General features: G+C 40.1%; 1 protein-coding gene across 6 annotated transcripts in view; it reads right to left on the bottom strand.

Annotated features, from left to right (window-relative positions):
* Positions 1-16,455: 16,455 nt before the first annotated feature.
* Positions 16,456-24,448, bottom strand: part of LOC140366986 (ELKS/Rab6-interacting/CAST family member 1-like) — a 226,652-nt gene continuing 218,659 nt past the window's right edge. For all 6 annotated transcript variants that reach the window (XM_072453252.1, XM_072453253.1, XM_072453254.1 and 3 more), the window contains one exon: positions 16,456-19,145. In XM_072453252.1, the coding sequence (XP_072309353.1) occupies positions 19,008-19,145 (138 nt within the window). In that variant the 3' untranslated portion in view covers positions 16,456-19,007. The remainder of the gene's footprint in view (positions 19,146-24,448) is intronic.

Below are 24,448 nucleotides of genomic sequence, written 5' to 3'. Positions count from 1 at the left end.
AATTAAGCCTTTTTGAGGGCCTTTGTCTTAAGATGCAAAAATGTTATTTTGAGCTCGATCGGACAAAAAACCTAGGACAAGTACGATTTTGGAAAAAAAAGTCAAACGTGGCGTCGCCACTTTGATTCAACATGGCTGACTTCCTGTTCATCATAGAGCGATGCTGCCAGGTGTGTTTTACTCGTCAAAGGTAGCTCTATCACTGTCACAAGTTTCATGTGCCTAGGCCAAAGATTACGCGTTTCATGTTTTTTTCTTTTTTTAACTAGTCGGCACTTTTGCGACAGGCGTTCGTACAAGCTCCATTTGATTTGAGTTCAGGCCGAGCCGATCGCGTCTACACCCCCATGTGGGACTTTTCATCGATGTTCAGCGGGTCAAAAATGCCCGAGTTGTGGCAAAATGACTGTTCTGTTATGCATTAATGTTGTGTTTTTAGTTTAAAAGTGCATATTTGATCTATGCTTTAATTTCATTGCATTTGTTTTCTTATGCCGCCATCTAGTGGACACTTTAAATGTCGCAGGTAGAGCACATGTTTAAAACAAAACTTTATTTAACCGGAAGTAACAGCGAGCCATGAAGGCACCAGGCACGGCCGCACGCAGTTTTGGCTGCTTTTGGAGATCGCAGATTTCTTTATTTTGAGGTTGCATTGCCGGTATGTAATGTTGTACGCGTGCACAACAGCTGCATTTATGTTATTTTCTATAAGCCAGTGTTCAGTATTGAATTTGACTGTTCCATCTCTGCAATATGTTAATTACATGCTAACCACGTAGCCATCAATATTGCGTCATCTAGTCTACTTTGTATACATATATGTGGATTTGTTTATTATTTATATGTATTGTAATGGACATGATTTGATTTTAAATATGTCTATTTCCAGTTTCACCTTTTCAAATATCATTAAACCTGCTAAAAGACAACGTGTCTGTCTTTGATGTGAGAGAGGAGTTAAACCGGCTAAACAGCACAATGACCATGAATAATAATAAGAATAAGAATAAGAAGAAACCAGGCAATAACAAAGATTCCATGGAATGGAATGGCTCGAGCCAATAAAACACCTCTGTGGTCTTTATTGGATCTTAAAGTGTTATAAGCATGAAATTAGACAATAAAGCATAAAAAGTTGACAGTTTTGGGAACTCATGAACTCATGCTCTCCAGCAACCGGAAGAGCTATCCTCTCTTTATGTAATGCATTGGGTGGATAATGTTAGATGCATTATGCATTGTAATATTTGAGTGTTGTTTGCTAAGTTTGTGAGCTAAACATATAAATGAGTATCACTGGGAATACAGCGGTTTATCACAAGGTCAAGTCTATCAAGTATAATTATAGTATGTGTTCTCTCTCCAAACACCTCGCATGGTGTTTAGCCTCCTCTTAAATAAAGTGGACCAGGAGCCAAAGAGAGCCAAACCACTTTGTAGGCTAGTACTTCTCAGGGTCCACTTTGGATCCCCAAATGGCCCGGTACGGTTCATAAAGTGGAAGACAATTTCGGACAGTACCAATCCACTCCAAGGCAAACCAGTGGAAACAAGCCGTTAACAAGATGATCTTGTTTTGATATAGTTTCTTAATATGTTTTTTGTAACAACACAAAAATAACTTGAAGATATATATAATACGGAAGCTCATTGTATTCAGAAATATATATATATATATATATATATATATATATATATATATATATATTGAAATAACGATCCTGTTCTTTAATCTTGAGAGAGAGAGAGAGAGAGAGAGAGAGAGAGAGAGAGAGAGAGCAAGAGAGAGAGAGAGAGAGAGAGAGAGCGAAAGAGAGAGAGAGAGAGATAGAGAGATGACAAAAAAAAAAATATCATAAGGCTGAGCAAAATAATATGTCTGTTTGCCGTAACCCGACCGACCCGGTGTAAAACTAGCCGACTGAATTTTTTTTATCAGCATTTTGTTGAAAAAACGTTGAATTCTTTTATTTTTCAATTATTTTGCCACGGAGAATGAGGTGCAATGGGCGGCCACGGGAAAAGTGGACTTCTTTCTTCTATGCACACAGACTTTTACCGATCATCATCACGCTTGTTATACTGTCTTTCACCCTTATTGCAAAGATAACGCACTGCGCAATACATGTGCGTCTGCATAGTCACTCCCCCACATGTGTCTGTAACAAAACTGACTGAGTTAATGAAAACTAATTGCCTTTAACAAGTTGGTGTGCACCTCTCGGCGCCACTCAAGTGTCCATAAGACATGCCAGGCTCTGTCAGGGTGTTTTACGCAATGCATTCTGGGATTGACACACGCCCAGTAGCGTCATCACAGCCCAGTAGCGTCATCACAACAAACATGGCGGTGCCCATGTCCCCCGCATGTTCCCCCCGCTCGCCTTCGCTACCAAAATAAAGGATAGCGGAGTACAAAAGGTCGATTGAAATGTCTTAAAATCGTGAGATTTAGTCTCCTGATCGGGTTGATAGAGAAGTTTTCTGTCATTGATTGTTGAAGCCTGACCCCTGGTGGTGACTCCGACTCAAAAAATTGCTAAATTTGGATCTTTTTTTTTTCCTTCAAAGTAAAAAAAATAAGAATTTGCCTACTGTCCGAGCCACTTGAAAAATGTTGACTCGGGTTACAGCAAACAGACAATTTATTTGGGGTAGCCTAATAACAAAAAATAATCTCATAATTTCGAAAATTATCTCGAAATAACGAGATAATTATCTTTTTATTACGAGATATTTTTTTCTGAATACAATGAGCTTCCGTTATATAATAATATAAAAAATATATATACTAACTCTGAGTTCAAATTGTTTGCAGTGTTGTGAAGCCTGTACACACAAAAGCGTCTGCAGTGATGTTGAGGATGTATTGTCATATACGCAGACATCTCATCTATACGGAAGCTCATTGTATTCAGAAAAAAAAAAAAAAAATCTCGAAATAACAAGATAATCATCTCGAAATAACGAGATAATCATCCCGAAATAACGGGATCAATTTTTTTTTTATCTCGAATTAAGGAGATAATCATCTCTTTATTTCGAGATAATTATCTCGTTATTTCGAGATAATTTTCGAAATTATGATATTTTTTTTTTTTATTATGAGAATTTTCCCCCCGTCATCTCTCTGCTTTTTTTTTTTTTTTAAATACAATGAGCTTCCGTACTCTTGCTGTGTTTGGCTGGAAAGGGGAGTTCTTTCTATCGATATGAAGAGCAGTCAGGCCACAGACAGACAGACAGACTCATGCATGTAAAGGGACAAGGGCCGTGAAAAAAGCCTTCAATGTGTGGCCTATTGTGATAAAATGTAAATATATGATTATATTTGTGTGTTAAAAGTTATCTGCATCATTAGCCTGGGGGGAGGGAAAGGCATGTATTTCTAATAACATGTGTGAAGATGTTGTAGAAGCAGCCGTGAGGAATGTTCCTCCCATCCTGGGGACCAGATGGGTAGAACATTCACCAAGGTTTTTATCTCTAAAGATAATACCAAAGAGTCGTAAAAGACAAGTGCCTTGATGTGAAACTGACCAATGAGAAATGTGACCCGCCTCCTTTTTATGTGTGATTTTAATAAAATGACTTGTAAGAGGGAGGAACGCTGAGAGTGATTTTGGAAAGTCGTTCAGGTTGCTTACAACATCTTGACTCGGCTAAGCCTTCCTCTCCCTTGCAAGCCACACAAAAGACTGACGTTTCTGTGTCGTTTAATATTCTAAGTTGAATTATGTTCTCTGACTGTTAAGTAATAGCATTGATTCATGTGTAATTTCTTGACACCTATTCAGTTCTGGATTTGTATGTTTTGTCTCATGTTTTCTTTTTTTTGCATTATTCTGGCATTTTTAACTACCATTATTCAGGCACTTAGTATTGGACTATAATACGTATAAATATGTATTTTACATTTTGTTCATTTTAAATTGCAATATTGATCTAAAACAGCTTAGTAATAGAAGCAGTTCCATTGACTTCCTGTTAAAAACTGCAAGAATTATATATATTTCACTGTAACAAGCAACAGAATGTCATTTAGTTCATTCCAAGTGACTTTTTTAACCGTACACAAGGCACTCGGAGTCTGCACTTAAGTACAGGGATGTGGGCGGCATTAGGAGGTAGGTAAAAACAGGAATAACATTCAGGAATTAAACAAAATACAATTTTGAGTAAAATAATGATGAGCAAGCACTGTTTCCTCCTCCTGTTGATTGTTGAATGTTGATTAAAGGCGGTATGGACGATTTTTCGGCGATTTGAGAACGCAGGCGGAAGTGCGCATGCGCACTCCCCCGTGCGGACTGATACAACACACACGTGCGTTTGTTTATTAGCGCAACGGAGCGCATCGCATCGCTCGTCTCCCGTAGATTTCAGTCCACTTCTGAGTCAGCTCGAACTGTCTTTCTCCCTCTTCATTTTGCCCCGTACACTGAGGGAACTATATTATGATAGATCCATGCGCTTAGGCACGCGGAAACGTGGGGACGAGCCTGACGCGGCTGCAGGTGAGCGGTAGGTGCGTTTTATGATTGACACGTGGCAGGACAAATGATTTATCCACGCCACGAGGAAATATGATAAAAAAATTGCTGAAGAAAATCGTCCATACCACCTTTAAGCATAATATGTCACCTTTAACGCCAACATGCTTTAATGAATGAAACTTTTGATGAAGACACACTGCATCAGGGCGACTGTCAGCTGAAACAATCACATCAGGACATAAATGCCAGAACTACTCATCAATGCCAGATCTCATCTGATCTCAGAAACAAAATGTGTCCTTAGGCAAGACACTTCACCCATCCTTTATATTTGAAATAATCCACTCAATGTTCACCCATCCTGCCTTCTTTATAATGTGAAGAGTGAATGGGTGATTGGTGGAGGTCGGAGCGGTTGGTGACTAGGGATGCAACAATCCAGATTTTTCAATATAAATACTTTGGCTTTGCGTATCTGCCAATACCCAATATCAACCAACAACAAAGTTGTAATACCATAATAATATGCTAATATGATTTGTACACCCAGTACAGTAATTTTAGCAAAAAATGAAATAGCAACAGAAGTTGAAAGCTTTAGAAGGATGCCTTTGAAGTTGAGTTGAAGTTGGTAAAAAAAAAGTGCCACAAAATGGCTAATTGGAATTTTAGATCAGTATCAAAAGATAGTGGATTGATAACCAATCCATTACATTTTCCAGTATTAGCATAGGGATGCGCCGATGGTGCAGAGCACTTTCGTCCAGGGCAGTTGTGCTACAACAGTAGCTCAGTCAGCATCACTGAGTGTGGAGTGACTTAATAATGTGATGTGAAGTGTCTTTAGGGGTCATGAAAGATTATGTATAAATACAATGTATTATTATAGGATACAAAAGGTATCCTATAAGACGTCTAAGGACAGGGGATCCTGGGACATTGCCAAGTCCCTATGAACATTGTTTAATGTTTTTCACTGTTCCCCTCCGAGACAACAGCTGTTGTGATTTTGGGCGTTATAAAAATAAATTGAATTGAATTGAATTGAAAAGGTGTGTTTATACTTGCACACGCATCACATCAAAATTAAATTGGGACAGTAAATAAACCAGAACTAGATCAGGACTAGAACAGGACTAAAACAGGACCAAATCAAGTCTATATCAGGACTAACCAAGGCTGAAACCAAGACCAGGACTAGGCCGCATCACTAAGAAATACTAAAGCTAGTACTGAAACTAGATACTCATCTGAGTAGTAATGATAAAAATAAATCACATACACACACAGCAGCACAAAATGTAAACAAGATGGTCAAATATCAGATTGTAACATAAAGAAACAACTATTATATTGTGTTGAAAATTATTGTATTGTCTAAGCCAGGGGTCACCAACCTGGTCGGGCACCCGAGTGCCCTTTGACCCTGTCTCAGGCGCCCACATGGACCTGTTATAAATAAAGAAAACAGCTCAGCCAAAGCTTTGTGTTTCCCCAAAATAATATTTGAGAGCTAGACATGTAGAGACTGCAACAGCTGAGAAAACCAACTCCATGTCATTTTTTATTTGTCAAAATACACCGTAAAATTGCAGTTATGAGCCACTAAAGACACCAAACCAAAAATCTTTAAGTAACAGCGTAACAGTGTTTAGATCGTGACAGCAATGTTTCAATTTAAAGAAAAGCAAAAAGGAGACGAATAATGCTTGATACCTTTGTCTGTGTTGGGAATAGGATGTTAGAGGAGATGTCACAGGACAGACACAGAATCAGACCAGGGCCAACCAAGAACTTAACTAGGTCTTGATTTAACCTGTTTTAAATCAAGACTCACACAGGACTGGAATTAATACTGAAACATAGAGCCACAAGAGGAGAAACTGTTGAGTGGGAAAGGATAAATCCTCAAATTTCAATGTAGATTATTTGTTAGACTGCACGTTTTGCATTATTCGTTTTTTATTACATTATTTCACTTATTGAAGGAATTAGATTTAACTCAAAGATATCTAATTTTGTGATATTCCTTTAAACTGGTGTTTTGCTCGTATAACTCACTGGTTTAAAATGATAATGATCAAATAACTTTTTAAATAATTAGGTTATGACTATTGTAATGGGAGGCTCATTTAGCCCTCGACAAACTCTGTGTTCTTGATGTAGCCTCTGCCCTAAAAAGGGTTTATTATAACTGTGGTTTTAAATACAGAGTATCTAGCCTATTACTTAGTATTGAAATCGAGTTTGAAATTTTAGTATCATGACAACATTATGAGGGCCAGAAGACCCTTCTCCAGATCTTGATCCAGAATAACCAGATTAACACCAGTGTAACATGTAGCACTCTGAACTTGGTTATACAGTTAACTCACAAATATAGTAAGAGTTCTTCATAGCTATATACGTAGCTGGATGAGGAAGTACAACTGACTTTCCTATCCCAGTAGGAAAATGTGTCCTCTGCATTTGAACCATTTTTCAATGCCACAGCAAAGCAGTGGGTGACAGCAATGCACTGCCCAGCTTTTCTTCTCCACACTAGGTTCAAGGTCAGGAGTAGCTGATACATTTCAGCATGTTTGAAGATTTGTGAAAGTATGGTCTCCATAGGAGACCTACACAGCAAGGGAGAGATGCTTCACATGAGCAAACCTGGGATCTTCTTGTTGCAAAGTAAGACTGCTAACCAGTTAACCAAGAGTGAGCCACATTTGAGACTTGAATGAAAGCACAAACTCGCAATACAATAAGACACATTATGCTTCTGTCTGTTGGACAATCGGACACATTTTCATTGTAGGTTAAAAAAAAATATATATATATATATACAGTATACATTAAAAATATGTTGTACAACTTGGGACCTTTAAATAAATATATGCCATGTAAATCCTGACAGGTCCATCTCCCCTGTGCACTCTCAAAAGGCTGAGCACGTTTACATTCCAGCCTAATGCCAACTTTCCACATCAAATGCGGCTATCATGGGCATGCTGGCGGTGCGCTAACATTTACTTGTGTATTTAAACTTATAGTGATGATGACCCAGAGGCACTGCACACTGACAGAGCACAGAAAAGCCTCTATAGTCCAACCACATTTGTGCAACATTTGGACCCAAAAATAGTCCTGGTCTCCACCGCAGAGCATTTAGGAGGACGAGGTTGGCAGATCCTATAGGCACGTCTCACCACTGTCATGAGGCCAGGACCATGAAGCAAGTCTGTGAGAGCAGCAAGTAGACTGTGACAAGTGACAACGGAAACACATACAATTACTGGTATGACTTAGTTTGTTGGGATTGTCAATGTGGTAAATATTTATCATAGAGTTACATCAGTCAAGTGGCAGTTTGTGGAGGAAAATTTTAATATAAAAAATTACAGAAAGTAGAGTTAAAAACAGAATTTCTCCATACAAAATGCAGAGAAAATTTACAACACAACTGAATCATCATTTAACAAAATAATAATACTAATAATAATAATGTGCAAATTAGACTAGTTTTGGCCCTTGTTTACATTATGGTTGCTAGGTAACAGTTATTGAATTTTCTCTGCGTATGTCACATCGGCTGCTCATCTCCAACCAGGAAATATTTATAAAGTTCACATAAATTGATAAAATAGGGGGAAAATGATATTTTGAATACAATCTTAAATGATTATATTAACCACAGTGCCTGTCCCCCAAAAAAGTGTCCACTTGGATTCAACTAAGCAAATACAGTATGTCCTCTACTCCTACTGATGACTGCATGGGTAATGATCTTTCAGCTGCAACACGGTATTTAAACCCAACTGATGCTTCTCATTTTAGAAACAACCATGTGGAAAGACAAATCCCGGGGTCATGGAAACGATGTCAGTGTGTTTGAGAAAGGTCAAATCATGGGCAACAAGCAGAGAAAACAACTAAGGAGAGGCAGAAACTAATCTACCGGTACCACAGATCTGAACCCCAGTGAGAGCATTTGGGATGAGCTGGAGAAGACTTTGTGCAGTGGTCACTCTCTCCATCATCAATGCAAGATCAACTAGTAAAAACAATGCAACACTGGATTGAAATACATATTTTCATATCGCAGAAGCTTATTGAAACTATGCCACAGCAAATGTGTGCTATAATCAAAGCTAAAGGAGGTCCTACCAATTAGAGCGAGTGACCCTTTTTTCCTGCGCCGACATTTTTTTGGGACGGACTGTATATTTGAGTGAAATGTGTAGTCAAGCCCGTCTTATGCACTTCAAATCGCTCCATGCTAGACACGTGACAACACCACCTGAGAACATATCAGATCTAGTCCGAATGTAAACAAGGTAAACAATATATAACATCAAATTACATAGAACAAAAGCACAGCATAAATGTGGCTTCATTATAAATGCTAATCAATAATTATGATAATGATTAATCTGCCTAATAGAACATAATCAATTGATTCAACTTCTAAATGGACTATGCAATAACTTAACCCATACCCTAGGCTCAAGCGGGGAGAGGCATTAGGTGTCTGGGCCTGAGCAGAGCTTCCGGGCAGATGATGCGGGCAGATGATATGGGCAGATAATATTTGAGTAAGTTTTTCATTTAAACATGTAGTTTTCCTGTGCACTTTGGAGTTTGTTAGTATTTGGTGTACATCGTGCGTCACCTTCAGATCTGTATTTGTGTGTGCCCGACATTACAATATTGAGACAACACGAAGCACTCATGCTCGTTTTGGTCGTGCACAACATGCACACCGACCTCACCATCATGAACAGAGGAGCCAAAGATGTGGCTCTGCTACAACTTCAATACAGTATTACTCCAGTAAGGGACTAGGAGCAATAATAGTGACTCATGTGTCAGGCTTATACTCTAACAAAGTACAAAGGCAAACAACTGCCACAGGTGAGAATACTGTTACTTCAGCATGACACTTAAATGTATCAGGTCACAGAACACTGTATTTAAGTACATACAACTTAAATACAGTTGCTATAACACAACTTCCCCTCTTTTACAGTACTGTTATTCAAATAGAAGCATAGTTTTTTATTAAAAGTACTTCATCTAACAATAAATTGGACTTTCTAGCGTTCATAAATATGTGAACAGAGAGACAAGTGTAGTGATTTCCAATGTAGACAACAGCCGTTTGAAACAATCCACTCAATCTAAACCTGGGCAATGAAGATTTTGCGTTTGGATCCACACAAAGTTATTTCTAAAAACTTCCCCATACAATATGCTGTAAACCTGTAACTACTATGATCAGACTTCCCCATACAACAGTCCACAGCCTAAACACAAATTATTTTAGGTTCAAGGCAAAGTTGTGACTGTACTATAAAACAAAAAGCTCTTACCTGCTTTTTACTCTTCTCCAACGTCTCTCCAAACCTTTCCAAAAGCGTATCCACAGTAGCCAAAGTGTGGAGAATCCGCGCGTATAACTCCTGTCGATAACTACACTTTAGATCTTTCCCAACAAGTGCTGTAGGAAAAGTTACCAATAACCTTCAATTGTGGATCATCCGAAGCATTTCTGTCGAAAGGTTCCGTGTTGTTGGGGAACAGGTGTTAAAAATAACAAACTGCTTGGTCTGACAAGGTCCCGGGGCTGAATGAACTACAGTGGGACGCCCAGGAGCCAATAATATTGCGCACGAAACTGCGGAGAATGAACGGAGAGGAGGAGGGGCGGGGCCGAGGGAGGGGCGCTGAGAGGTAGGCGGGGTTAGCACGCTCACAAAGCAGATGGAGAGAGTTTAGTTGGAGCGCAGAAAGTTTTAGAGAGCAGTGTAAAACGAGGAGTTTGCCAGAACTGTCGAAATGGGATGGTCTGTAACTCACTATGTTCTGAGATACAGCTATCAAGCGTGTCAAAAGTGTCTTCATTTGGTCTCTACAAAAAGTGCCCATTTAAATTCCGAGAAAATGAACACAGGAACCAAAAGCTTATGTTAAAGATACATATTATGCTTTTTGCCTTGTTCTTACTATATAACTATAACATAAGTAGATCATCATTTTACAATTTGTTCATTGTGAACTGCAATATTGATCTAAAACAGCACATAAGTTTGACGTGCAGTTATACACAGACCTCGATTCTGGAGCCCAGAAACTAGAGTTCCTGTCTCGGCGAACACTAACATTGTTATTGATCGGCATCATGGTAATTTGTTATTGAAATTAATGAAAAAAAATTATAATATTAACCCCTGACCCTAACCCCTAACCTTAACCCTAACCCCTAACCTTAACCCTAACCCCTAACCTTAACCCTGGCCCCTAACCCCTAACCTTAACCCCCTAACCCCTACTTCGTCTGGTTAAAACTAGTTTATGCCATGGATCTGCATTAGCAAGAGTGTAGCTAACTCATCCCAAAACAAACTAGACTGTGCAATCTATAAGTTTAAAATGTTTAAACCCGAAAAAAATTGGGTCAAAGCAGGAGTTGAACTCAGGATTTCGTTCATCTAAGTCCATGTCTCTAACCACTGGGCCTACACGTCTTATAGTTAATTTGCTGCGAGACAAAAAATGTCTCCAGAATCGGGGTAACGGTCTAGGTAAAACCATATACCGTATGTATAAGAACGCCTCTTCATAGTGATATTTCACTATAACACAGTTTATAGTGTTTGTCATTTACATGTTTTTATTTATGAAAAGTGAAAATAACATTTACAAACTCAGAGTCTCAATCTTTCAATCTCAATCCAAGTTTCAATTTTTGTGCGTTTACGTTTGTAGACATACATTCTCTTGGCCAATACACAATCCAGCTCAAGAGTACGCCGCAAATACCAACAATGACACACCTCATTACAGGCACACAGGACCGTTCAGGTGTTAAGAGTTTCAGAAGTGGGATCTGAACCCACGCCTCCATGTGAAAGCAGATCGGGGAGTGCTTTGTACTGTGGGATGTCCTGATCCTGACGTCTGCACGCTGCAGTGAGTGAAGTGCACTTCACTAATTGCTGCAATTTGGGTTCAATCGTGATGTATTGCTGACATATTACTCCGGTTTGCTGGGCTTGTCATAGTACATCAACTTAGCAAAGTGTATGTTGTGTATTAAACTATAATCAGAAATGAATTCCAAAAAGTGATTGAAGTAAATGTCGCTGAGGAAACCACACGTGTTCAAACAAATGTTCATGTTATCGACACGTGAGATAATGATTTTTGTATAAAGCACTCATATAAAGTTTATCATATGCAAACTGACTATAAGACCTGATTAAAGGATAACAGTAAAGGGCACCCGTGTTACAGAGTTTTGTTTAGCGTCTTATTGTTTGTGACTTTTCTTCTGCTTTCTTCCATTGGCCAAATACATCAGCAGAATTGTGTGTTTAGGGAGGCAGTGGCTCAGTGCTTAGAGTTCTGTTCTGTCAAAATGCTAATTGTATTTTGGTCTGATCTGTTCAGTCCATCCAGTAATGCATACTTATAGATATAATGTAAGTTTAAATAAAGACAAGCAACATTTGAAACATATATTTTGTATATTTACCACCTCAAAAACAAAACCAAGAATAAAATAGATTTGCACTTTATTCATTATGCTTTTCATACAAAAAAGTCCTTTACAATCCTTAAAATGAACAAATACAAGAATAAACATGAGGCTCTGGCTGAGTACAAATTAACCAATTGAAAAAGCATAATCATAGAAGGTGTCTGCACCGGGAGCAGAGAGTTGCCCACAGCAACAGGACATCGATACAGGGGCCAGAGGAGAAATGAAGCCCCAAACCTGCTTACTTCTGTGTTGAAACCCACTGCACTGATTAGTTCTCTGCTCCTTAATGTTGAGTCGTCTTTGGAGAGCTGCAATTCATAAGCAATTCGTAAGCAAAATCCTATGTGTGTCATCTTTCAAGAAAATAAAATTGTTGAAGGAGAATAAAGATGACTCAAACATACATGAATCACTCTAAATACAACTTCCAGTAGTTTAATAAGAATGGAAAACAATTATAATATGGTTAAAAGTTTATTTTACACAAGTCTCCTTTAAGTTGACACATGTAGAGGTGGGTCTTAGTTACCTTGACTTTCATCATCAGTAATTTCTGGAAGAAATTTTACTTTTCGAAATTATCAACAAAAATACGAGTCGTTTCGAGACTTTTACTGCTATACTTGAGTATTATTTAGTTTGAAGTAATTAGGCCCGAGCGCCACAAGCTGGCGAGAGGCCTATTAATCTCGTAAGGCCGTGCGAAGCACGGCTGCGAAAGTGCGCACGTAGTGCGCACGAAATCGAGCGCGAAGCGCTCGCCCACTTCCAAACACTCACTAACGCACTCCTTCACTCATGCACGCCCCGTGCATACTAATTAGTAGTAGGAAATGGAACTTTACCGTGCAAAAGTACGCACTAAACGAGCACTTTAATATATATAAATATAATATAAAGCACTCATTTGCGCTAAGTAGCTCACGAATACGTTCCCCATATCTTGCATGTTCCGTGCATATAAGCATGTAATGCAAAAATTGAACATTATTACTGTATAGAGGGCCAAAAACACAAAGTGGGCGGAGCCCACTCAAAATTAACGAAAGTACCCGTCAGTGACCAGGGACCCACACCATGAGGTAGGTAGGTACCGAAAATGTATAGTTCATGATATTTGAAAAATGGGAAACATTGTTTTCGCATCGGAATATTATTCTTTCTTTCTTCTTCTTCTTCTTCTTCTTCTTCTTCTTCTCGGGACCAACCCCCCTATTTTTCACCCAGTGAACATTGACGAAAAGTCACAAAAATTAGCACACCTCTAAAAATCGTGCCTCTCTACATTCTGGCTATTTCCTTTTTCTAAAATTAAAAAAAATTGGCGCGTCAGCGCCCCCAAATGTACCAAAAATGCATTGAGAGATGGGAAATGACCCAAAAAAAATGTGATCGTAGAATCATGAAATTTGGCGCAGAGGTAGATGGTGACAAGAGAAGTAAAAAATATTATTACGGCAACGCCGTCCGCCCAACCAAATGTCGGCCATATTGCTTCAAAAATGGCTAAACATGACTTCGGAGTTTTTCCAAACGTCGTACTTTTACGAACTCCTCCCAGGGCGTTGGCTCTAAAAAGCTGAAATTTGGTGAAAATGCTACTGAGGAGTGGGACATCAAAAGTTATCCAAATTACATTGATACCTCTCACGGTCTCTGTGGCAAGAATTTCAGAAATCTCCCAAATTTAACATTTCTGCCGTTTGCGCAGATAAAGTCCGAATTGCGTCAAATTAGAATCAGTTGTTAAACTCTTTGCCCTTAACCTACTTGAAGTGAAATAAATTAATTTGGAGCCACAGCGCCCCCTACAGATTTTATATGGAGGTTAAATATTTAGTTTTGCGAAATTATATGAAATTTGACACACAACTCAATTTTGGCATCCCCATCAAAAAAGTCAATGAGACCCATGTCATAATTGTTATGGCTTTGCCGTAACTATGACCGAAACCTTCCATGTTATTCCAATGGGGAAATCGCCAGAACATGTTTACACTTTAGACTTTCACAAACTCCTCTTAGGGCGTTAGACATATTAACCTGAAATTTGGTGAGACTCATCTTCAGGGGTGGACCATCAAAAGTTATCCACATTTTTATTCTAAGAGTCACGGTGTCTTTTGCCAAGAATTCAAAATAAAATTGCTTTTTGATGGTAAAACAAAGGGGAGAAGATGTGACAGCGTCACAGATTCAGCAGTAGATGTAATAAAAGGACAATTGGGGCGCGTTAGCGCCCCCTCCTCTTGCGGCGTGGCGGCGGCGTGGCGAGGGCCGATCATTGCCGCTTGCGGCTATATTTAATCTTACTCTTAAAGTGTTGGTTCCTTTCCCACTGTAAGTCGAAGGGACAAAAGCTTTATATTGACAATATCAATTTGAATTGATTCGAACATTTACGCTTAATACTTACCTTCAGGTTTGAAGTAAAGTTAGTTGTGTCTGTTCTTTGAAAATGACAGAAGCTGTGCATTGTTTAATGTCTTGTCTGTCCGATTATTTAAAATCCTAAGATTTTCTGTTGTCAGATTTGACTACAAAATATTGTTTTTCATCCTGTTACACATTACTCAGTAGTTTATCCTAATACTCTTTTACTTCTACTTGAGTCATATTATTTTAAAGTAACTACAAATCTCTGTCTACATGTAATACTGAAACTGATTTGTAAAACAATTAATTTAAGAAACATTATATTGAACACATTACAATTTCACTGAATAACTACAGCTCATGTAGATTTAATGTTAGATGTGCTTCTCATGGCTCTTGTTTTTACGAGCAACGCTGGATGTGGAAAGCATGTGGAAGTGGAACACGGTGCAAATGCTTCTGACCACGTCTAATCGCTTTTACCGTCTGAAAAACAGCACGGCTTGTATAACACTGTGAACCCAGACAGGGGAGGTCAAAGGTCGAGTGCGTATGTGTGTGTGTGTGCGCGCTGCAGGTAGTTTGGTGCAAAAAACTCTTGCAGGGCCATCCTTTTTTCACCCAACTTTTTATTTACAGATAGTGAAGGATCAACACAGTGAATGACTCAGTAAGTAAAGAGGTACGGTGCCTTTAGATAAGATCTGTGTGCTACAAATCAGGATTTTCCTCAGAATCTTAATTTTGGTTCTGTTTTACACCCAAGATTTGTCATTAAGCATATAATGGTAATTCATAGGACTGCAACTAAATATCATTTGAGTAATCAATTAGATTTTATTCTTCCCATTAGTTGAAAAAAAATGTCTACTCTAATACCAAACCAAATTGATAATGAAATATGGTGACTGAAGGCTTCTAGAAAGAGAATATTTACAAATATTGTGTATTATTATTGAAAATCATACAATACCATTGTCTTTGAATCAAAAAAAAAAAATTGAATATTTGTTTTATATGTGCATAATCCAAAACTGTAGAGAACAATTTTTATAGTCGACTAGTCACAATTATTCTGTTAGACATCAATTGAACAATTAAATTATTGGACCCATTTTGTCCAAAGTATATCAAATTTCCAAATTAAGTCTTAAAGTATTTTTTTTTTTCCATTTGTCTGATGTCTGTTACTATGTCAGTCCAGTCCTTGATTCTAGCCGCGACGTGGAGTAAAAAGTTCCAGTTGGACAGTCCCGGTCAAGCTGGTGACAGACTTTGCTGGACACCAAAAAACCTGTAGCTCTGTAAAAGCTTTAGAAACTGGATTATGTCTGTCAACTACACATGTGTAATGCCCTTAACCACTGCACCACCGCTGAAGCACTCTCATAACAGTGCTCATGTGTGTCTTCTGGTTGAGGACACTACGACATGACAACTCATTACATTAAATGTGAATCAGTACAACTCAAAACTCACTGCATTTTAACTTAAATTATTTTTTTCTTCCAGTTTTAAAAGCTGTTTTAAAAAGAACATACAACTTGACGCAGACAGAGGGAGCAAAGGAGAGAAAACAAGAAACTTCCAAAAAAGCTACAGCACATACTTGTCAACATAAAAGTCCAATTCAGTCCAAAGTTTGGGAACATTTTCCATGTTCAGGTTAAAGTGCCTATGGCAGGAATTTCTGACTTTATTTGGTGTATAAAGTCAGAATTATGTTGTATGTACAACAGGTATCTGTTGTACATACAAAAGATACCTGTTATACATATAAATTCTAGTTTTACATAAATCGAGCCGCTGTTTGTGGAGATTTATTTTGACCTTCTAAACATCAATTACGGTAAATAAAATATGATAAAGTTGCTCTCATATATTTTTTGGTGTGATGTCATCAATCCCAACAAAGGATAAACCTAAACCTCTAAAAAATGTGCTATTCTTTGGTTGTTCCCTTTTTACGTCGACCGGAAAAAACACAGATTCAAAATTCAGATTCACGAGAAACTGTTTGTGCAACACAGAAAAGAACACCCACCCAAGCTCCATAAATCCATACTTTATTTCATTCTCTTATTTATATTTCCAATCCACATTAAAGACACAAAGGAAGCATCACTAGTAAATCAGTGACAAGATATGAACAGTATAAAACAGACAAGAAAACATGGAGCCCGTGTTTTGAAACAGGACGTCCGCCAACCACATCTGCAGACAATGACACTATTATCAGATCAAGTTTTTGCTCTTTACTCCGAAAATGGATTAGTGTGAATAAAAAAGGCGTGACCGTTGACAGTTAAAGGACTTTAAGCCATGAGATTAGTGTGACAAGTTTTTGGAGCTGATCCCAAACCAACAATGACAAGGTTCAATATTTGTGGTTCATAAATTTGGATAGTTCAAAAATAGTGAATCCCCCATAAAGTTACAGAGGCCCCGCCCACCATCATCAAATTCTAGACCGTGAACATTGCCTACTCACAGTATAAAGTGATGTGACACTCTCGTTGGTGCTGCCATTTTGAAGACAAGTGAATCGATCTTTTGCAACGAATCAATTTTGGAGATAATAGTTAACAAATGTAGATAAATAATCTATAGTCAGAGCCTCCAAAACATACCAAGTGTTGAGAAATTAAGACTTGGACTGGACAACGCAAGAATGACTTGAAATTTTTTTCCGAAACAACACTATAAAGCTGCTCTCCTATTATAATTTAATTTTTTAATCAGAAATTTATTTTAAAAATCCAAAACTGTTGAACCTGTTGATTTGCATTAGTGACACTATTCACTATTAATCTATTTCCCTGCCCCATAATCATTTAAAGGTACATGCACTATGTCACTTTTTTTGGTCTTTGTAAGTGTAGTGTTCGGTTCAGTAGCAAAATAAATCTCTACAAGTACTAATATATTGTAGGGCCATTTCAAATCAATGGTCTCGAAAAAGAAAAGCAGTGGTATGTGTAATATTTTACAAAGCACAATTAAATTCTGTTAGTTTAGATTAAGCCACTCAAACGGGAAAAGGAGTTGAATTGTAAAGGGTGGTAACCAAACTCAACATGACAAAATATGTTTATAAAGGGACTATTGCACCTACTTCCTGCCTTTTATGGTCTTCCAAACAAAAAATATAAAACGTTCAAATAAAACCACAGATGTCACGTCTCCTCAAAGTCAAAATGATCAGTCACTTTTGGAACAATTGGAAATTTGCGTTGGATACCATCACGTATTTGCAATGACGAGGGGCGAATTTTGAAGAGTAAAACAAATACATAAATAAAGACGTGATTTAGTCCCGCGCTTTCCAACCAATAATAACCAATAAACAGTTTGGTTGGGATCTAAGCAACAATCGCCTTGGAGTTTCAGCTTGCTGTTTCTTGGTGATAATTTAAGGACTTTTGCCCATTTTTGTGGTGTAAATAGCGGCTAGAAAACTATATTTACATTTGAAATCCTTCAGAGAACTTTCAAAAGAAACACTGATGTTTATGTTTTTAGAGGAGAAACATGCAAATTCTACACAACAAAGTCCAGGAGTCTTAGAAACTGATGCGGAGAAAAAAATAATATAACAAATCATAGCAGCAAATGGTGTGAAGAAATGTAAGTGACAGAAAACTGAATGTACAAGCAAACAAATGACACATGTCGAAAGACAAGATGGCAAATTCAGACTGACATAACTTATAATCAGTAACATTTCAAACTTAAAAGTACATTTTTACAAACACTCAGTAGTAACAGAAATTATAGAAAAAAGCAGAATTAAAATGATAAAATCCTGCAAAGACAAAATTTGTTCAAATGGCTTGAATTAACGGTTTGTATTAGTCCGAATTAGACTTTCGGTTTATTTACGTTTTTGACCTACAGTTCTTGCATTTACCAATATCATACTTCAGGGACACTGGACAGAATGTTTAGCAGTGAGATTTTGAGATTTAACCAGGCAGCATATTTAACCTTTGAATATTGTTTACAACCTCACACTTACAGTAGCTTAACTTTGCTTGTATTTTGGTTATTTCAATATCAAATATTTCTTTATCATGGTGACGAAATATAAAAAATAAACCTATAAACAATAAATTGAGTTGGACCAATAGGTTCAGCCGCTGAGAGTACTCTACATGAAACAGGTCTTTAAAGGGACTGTTTGTTTCATGTAATAAAGTCAGTACAGATCTATTGTAAAAGCAGCTCTCAGGGTCAGATTCAGACTGCTGTGTGCTGTCTGCATCTAATTATAGAGTGTTTTATTCTCTATAATTAAAAGAGAACTCTTCTCTGGCCTCTGAAAGTTGTGAACAGTGCTGATAAACTGGTTGAAAAATTAGTATGCTCAAAGTGATAAGATACATTTTGACCACTGCAAACAGTTCTGTTATTCACGTTTTGAAAACAGCGGTACAGCGCCTTTAACGCCTGTTTCAGCTGCACTATATTCAAAGAAAGTCGATAGATCTAAACTAGTCTGAGTTGAACCAATACACATGTGTGGTGCGGTCAGGCGGTGAGTGTCCAGGCAGGGGTAGGGGCTTCTGGGCTGAAATGTCCGAGGTTCAGCTGCTCTGGGGTCAGCTGCTGTCCTCCAGGGCGTTGACCACTTGTTCCAGGATGTCTGGGCAGCGGTCGGCGATTTGCTGCAGCACCTGGTTGGCGTACTCCTGTAGCTCCGCCCCCTCCCGCTCACAAAGGGCTAACTCGGCTTCCAGCTGGGAAACACAGGAAAAAGCAACAAGTTAGTAGCCTTGTAAGCAAAGACTACACTTCAATTCAATTTATTTTTGTAATGGCCAAAATCACAACAGCAGTTGCCTCGGAGGGCGACAGTTAAAAACATATTAAACAATGTTCATAGGGACTTGACAATGTCCCAGCATCCCGTATCCTTAGACAAAATTGTCCCAAGGTCCCCTGTCCTTAGACCCTCCTTCTTGGCCAGGAAACACTCTCTGAACCAAACAGAGACATAGAGGGCTGGTCAGAATGAGGAAAAGCGTGGACGTCTGCGTGTTTGTGTGCAAAGTGCTACGTATGCACTGTATACAACATAAATAAGAGTCTGAAAATGATATGGGAAAGAGATTTAAAGTGGGACATAAGTCCTAGTAGATATCACTACACCAACTGAAGGCTCTAAAAAACGCCTTTGGTTCTTTAACACATGCTTTATTGGACTGTCCTCTGGTGTTTTTATGCAGGGCTGGTTACCATGTGACCTGCCAGAGACATGTCTGTTCAGGGTCAGGAGTCTTTTGTGCTCGGTTAATACTAAAAACGTGAAAGAAAGCAGGAGCTAAAAATGTGTCATGTGCTCATGGCGGAACAGCCTGAGAGTTTCTGTTTGTTGTATATGTTGTATAAAGTGTCTTTTCATGTTTTGCCGCGTTCCTTTATATTGTACCTCAATGGTTTTGGTTGGTAAACAAATGAAAGAAAAACAAATAATAATTTAAAAAGATCTTGGACCCTTCTACAGTCACACAAACAGGGGCAGTCTTTGTTCTTGCCAGGTTCCTTGATTACTTTTGTTTCTTTTCATGGAAGACTTAAAATTAGTGGTGTGTAATGAATAGTTCAGACCGATTAACTGGATGACGGAAAGGAGAGAGTGTATATTTATATGAATGAGGTTGAGAGACAAAAGCAGATGACTGACAGGTCTGAACTGAGCAGAAAATACTGGTCTTCATTTGTGTGATTTATGTTATGAGTAATACTGAATTGTCCAGCGTTTGAGGCTGGAGCTTTACCTTCTCACGTTTCCAAGACAGGGGATATTATTTGACTGAAATGTGTATTTTTTTATGCAGCAATATTAAACGTATGCATGTCTATACGTAAATGTGGTTATTGTTTCTTTATATCATTCCATGTATGATAAATTGTTTGTCTTTGGTTATCTCCTTTCCCTTTCTTGTGTGTGTTCCATGTACTGAGCACACCTGGTGGTTTCTATTTAAGCCCTAGTGAAGAGTAGGCATGGCCATTTAAATAATGGCCTTTTATCAAACTTATTCATACTTTTGGCGTGCCTGGATATGTAAGTGTTTGTCGAAGTTTGTATGTATGAATTTGAGTGGAAGATTACGGCTATTATATGGTAAAAGAAGGAATTGGGAAAAAACGGGAAAAAGCAAAGTCCAAATCCCACCGGTTGCAGGAGGTAATCATCCCTGACACTTCAGAACTGTCACACAAGAGTTTTGCTTTTGGGCGCGCTTTAGATTTGGACTGTCCAAGCTCCATTAGCACGCGCACGCGCACACAACACACACACACACACAGACACACACACAACACACACACAGACACACACACACAACACACACACACACACACAAACAAACACACACACACACACACACACACACACACACACAACACACACACACACAAACAAACACAAACACACACACACACACACACACACACACAACTCTTCACAACAAGATGCAATTGTCTGCTGTTTCGGCACGTGCCCACAGTCACATGGGCTAAAGTAACGACCGCCTGTTGCTTGTTTGAATGTCTGAATCATTAAAAGAAACTATTTTGGATTTAGGTTTTAAAGCCACAGAAAACATGGACATAAAGATAAGATAAAGTTGTGATGGTGGAAAGATAATGAAGGCTCTGACTCACACAACCTTGACCTGCTTTAGAAAACAGGAGAGGTTTGAATGGTAATATATGTCAATTGAATAAAGAAAAAATCTACATTGTAAAGAAAAGGTAAACAGTATATGTTGTCAATTAAAGGGCACTATCAATTAGATGATTGTTACTTACCATACCGCAATATTAATGTTCAAAGATAATATTTTACAGACTATCCAAAGATTTTTCAGTCAGCAGGGGCTGAAGGCTTTTTGAAAACCACCAGGATAATTTGTATGATTCAATCTGCAGGACTGTGGAAGCTTTTGAAAGAGGATCCTAAGATCTGTACTACAGTTCATTCATTCAAAACAAGTTATAAGAAAATTGTTCTTACAGGGCACAGGGCAGAGGAGGGTTTAGAAAACTTGTGATCACTATCTGAAAGGACATACACAATCATGTTGTAAACAGTGTGATAAGTACCATTTAAATATTGCATTGAAAGGGGCTGGGTTTACATACGTTTGCACTTCTACTCAATTTTCAACGATTGTTCTGTAGATACCTACCGCAGGTTTTTTTAATCAATAACTGCAAAATGCGCTTATTTTGAAAATTGCATAAGATAATAACAAATGCAAATGTAGGTCCTTTTAGTCTTAATCAGAATCAGAAAATGTTTTTGTCAGAATGTCAGAAATTGTCAGTGAACAAAAGTCAACAATACAACAATGAAGAGGAATAATAGCCACATTTAGTCAGATAAGGCATGCATAAAATAAAATAAAATTACTAATAAAATAAAATAAAACAAAATAAAAATAATAAAAATAATTTAAGTGCCTATGACAGGTTTTTACAATGTTCTAATTTGAACTTTATTTGGTGTATACCTGTTGTACATACAAATTATAGTTTTACATCAATCGAGTAGGTATTTGTGGAGAAAACCTTGAAAAATCAGTAGAAAATGACAGTAAGTGACATCACACTCTCCTTGAACCGACACCTTAACGTGGTGGAGGGGTTTGAGCGCCCGAATGATCCCAGGAGCTATGTTGTCGGGGGCTTCAAGCCCCTGGAAGGGTCTCCCAAGGCAAACAGGTCCTAGGTGACGGGTCGGACAAAGATCGGTTCAGAAGCCCTTTATGATGACAACAAGAACAAGGCAGTTTACGTCGCAGGATCGGCGTCACCGGGGCCCATCCTGGAGCCAGGCCTGGGATGGGTGCTTGATGGCGAGCGCATGGAGGCCGGGTCTTTCCCCACGGGGCCCGGCCGGGCACAGCCCGAAAGAGCAACGTGGGGCCGCCCTCCCGTGGGCCCACCACCCGCAGGAGGATCCATAAGGGGTCGGTGCAGAGAGATCTGGGCGGCAGTCGACGACAGGGGCCTCAGTGACCAGATCTCCAGACACAGAGACTAACTCTGGGGACATGGAATGTCACCTCGCTGGGGCGGAAAGAGCTTGAGCTTGTGCGGGAGGTTGAGCGATATTGACTAGATATAGTCGGCCTCACCTCCACGGACAGTTTGGGCTCTGGAACCCATCTCCTCAAGAGGGGCTGGACGCTCCACTTCTCTGGTGTTGCCCGCGGGGAGAGGCGGCGGGCTGGTGTGGGCTTGCTTAAAGCCCCCCAGCTCAGCCGCCACGTGTTGGAGTTCACCAGGGTGGACGAGAGGGTCCCTTCGCCTTCGGGTGGGAGACAGGTCTCTCACTGTTGTGGCGGCCTATGGGCTGAACAGCAGTGCAGAGTACCCGGCCTTCTTGGAGTCCTTGGGAGGGGTACTGGACAGTGCACCGACTGGGGACTCCGTTGTTCTACTGGGGGGCTTCAACGCCCACATGGGCAATGACAGTGACACCTGGAGAGGGGTGATCGGGAAGAACGGCTTCCCCAATCTGAACCCGAGCGGTGTTCAATTATTGGACTTATGTGCTAGCCACGGATTGTCCATAACGAACACGATGTTCAAGCACAAGGGTGTCCATCAGTGCACATGGCACCAGGACACCCTAGGCCGGAGGTCAATGATCGACTTTGTTGTTGTGTCATCTGACCTTCGGTCGCGTGTCTTGGACACTCTGGAGAAGAGAGGGGCAGAGTTGTCAACCGATCACCACCTGTTGGTGAGTTGGATCCGCTGGCGGAGGAGGAAGCCGGACAGACTTGGCAGACCCAAGCGCATTGTGAGGGTCTGTTGGGAACGTCTTGCTGAGCCCTCTGTCAGTAGGGTATTCAACTCGCACCTCCGGGAGAGCTTCTCCCATATCCCGGGGGAGGCTGGAGACATTGAGTCCGAGTGGACCATGTTCTCCGCCTCCATTGTTGATGCGGCTGCTCGGAGCTGTGGTCGCAAGGTCTCAGGTGCCTGTCGAGGCGGCAACCCCCGAACCCGGTGGTGGACACCGGAAGTAAGGGATGTCGTCAGACTGAAGAAGGAGGCCTATCAGGCCACTCCTGGCTTGTAGGTCTCCTGAGGTCATAGTCAGGTATCGGCAGGCGGGCAGCAGCTCGTGCTGTAGCAGAGGCAAAAACCTGGGCCTGGGACGAGTTCGGGAAGGCCATGGAGGAGGACTATCGGTCTGCCCCAAAGAAATTCTGGCAACACCAACATCACCAACACCGTTTACGGTGCGGGTGGAGGCCTGCTGACCTCGACTGGGGATGTCGTCGGACGGTGGAAGGAAAACTTTGAGGACCTCCTTAATCCCTCAGTCACGTCTTCCGAAGAGGAAGCAGAGACCGGGGACTCAGGGGCTGGCTCGCCGATCACCCAAGCTGAAGTCACCGAGGTTGTTCGCAAACTCCTCGGTGGCAGGGCTCCGGGGGTGGATGAGATCCGCCCTGAGTATCTAAAGTCTCTGGATGTTGTAGGACTGTCTTGGCTGACACGTCTCTGCAACATCGCATGGCGGTCGGGGACCGTGCCTCTGGACTGGCAGACCGGTGTGGTGGTCCCTCTGTTCAAGAAGGGGGACCGGAGGGTGTGTTCCAACTACAGAGGGATCACACTCCTCAGCCTCCCTGGTAAGGTCTATTCCAAGGTACTGGAGAGGAGAATCCGACCGATAGTCTAACCTCGGATTCAGGAGGAGCAGAGTGGTTTTCGTCCCGGTCGTGGAACACTGGACCAGCTCTATACACTCCATCGGGTGCTCAAGGGTTCATGGGAGTTTGCCCAACCAGTCCAGATGTGCTTTGTGAATCTGGAGAAGGCTTTAGACCGTGTCCCTCTCCTTTGGGGGGTGCTCCGGGAGTACGGGGTCCGGGGCCCTTTGCTCAGGGCTGTCCGGTCCCTATATGACCAAATCAGGAGCTGTGTTCGCATTGCCGGGAGTAAGTCAGACCTGTTCCCAGTGCATGTTGGACTCCGCCAGGGCTGCCCTTTGTCACCGGTTCTGTTCATA

The sequence above is a fragment of the Eucyclogobius newberryi genome, unplaced genomic scaffold (genome assembly GCF_026437365.1).
Source record: "Eucyclogobius newberryi isolate DKJ021-1_F unplaced genomic scaffold, fEucNew1.0.hap1 SCAF_2, whole genome shotgun sequence".
In the NCBI taxonomy this organism is placed as follows: domain Eukaryota; kingdom Metazoa; phylum Chordata; class Actinopteri; order Gobiiformes; family Gobiidae; genus Eucyclogobius; species Eucyclogobius newberryi.
Note: the sequence above shows the minus strand (reverse complement) of the source record. Positions and strands in the feature narration are given on the sequence as shown.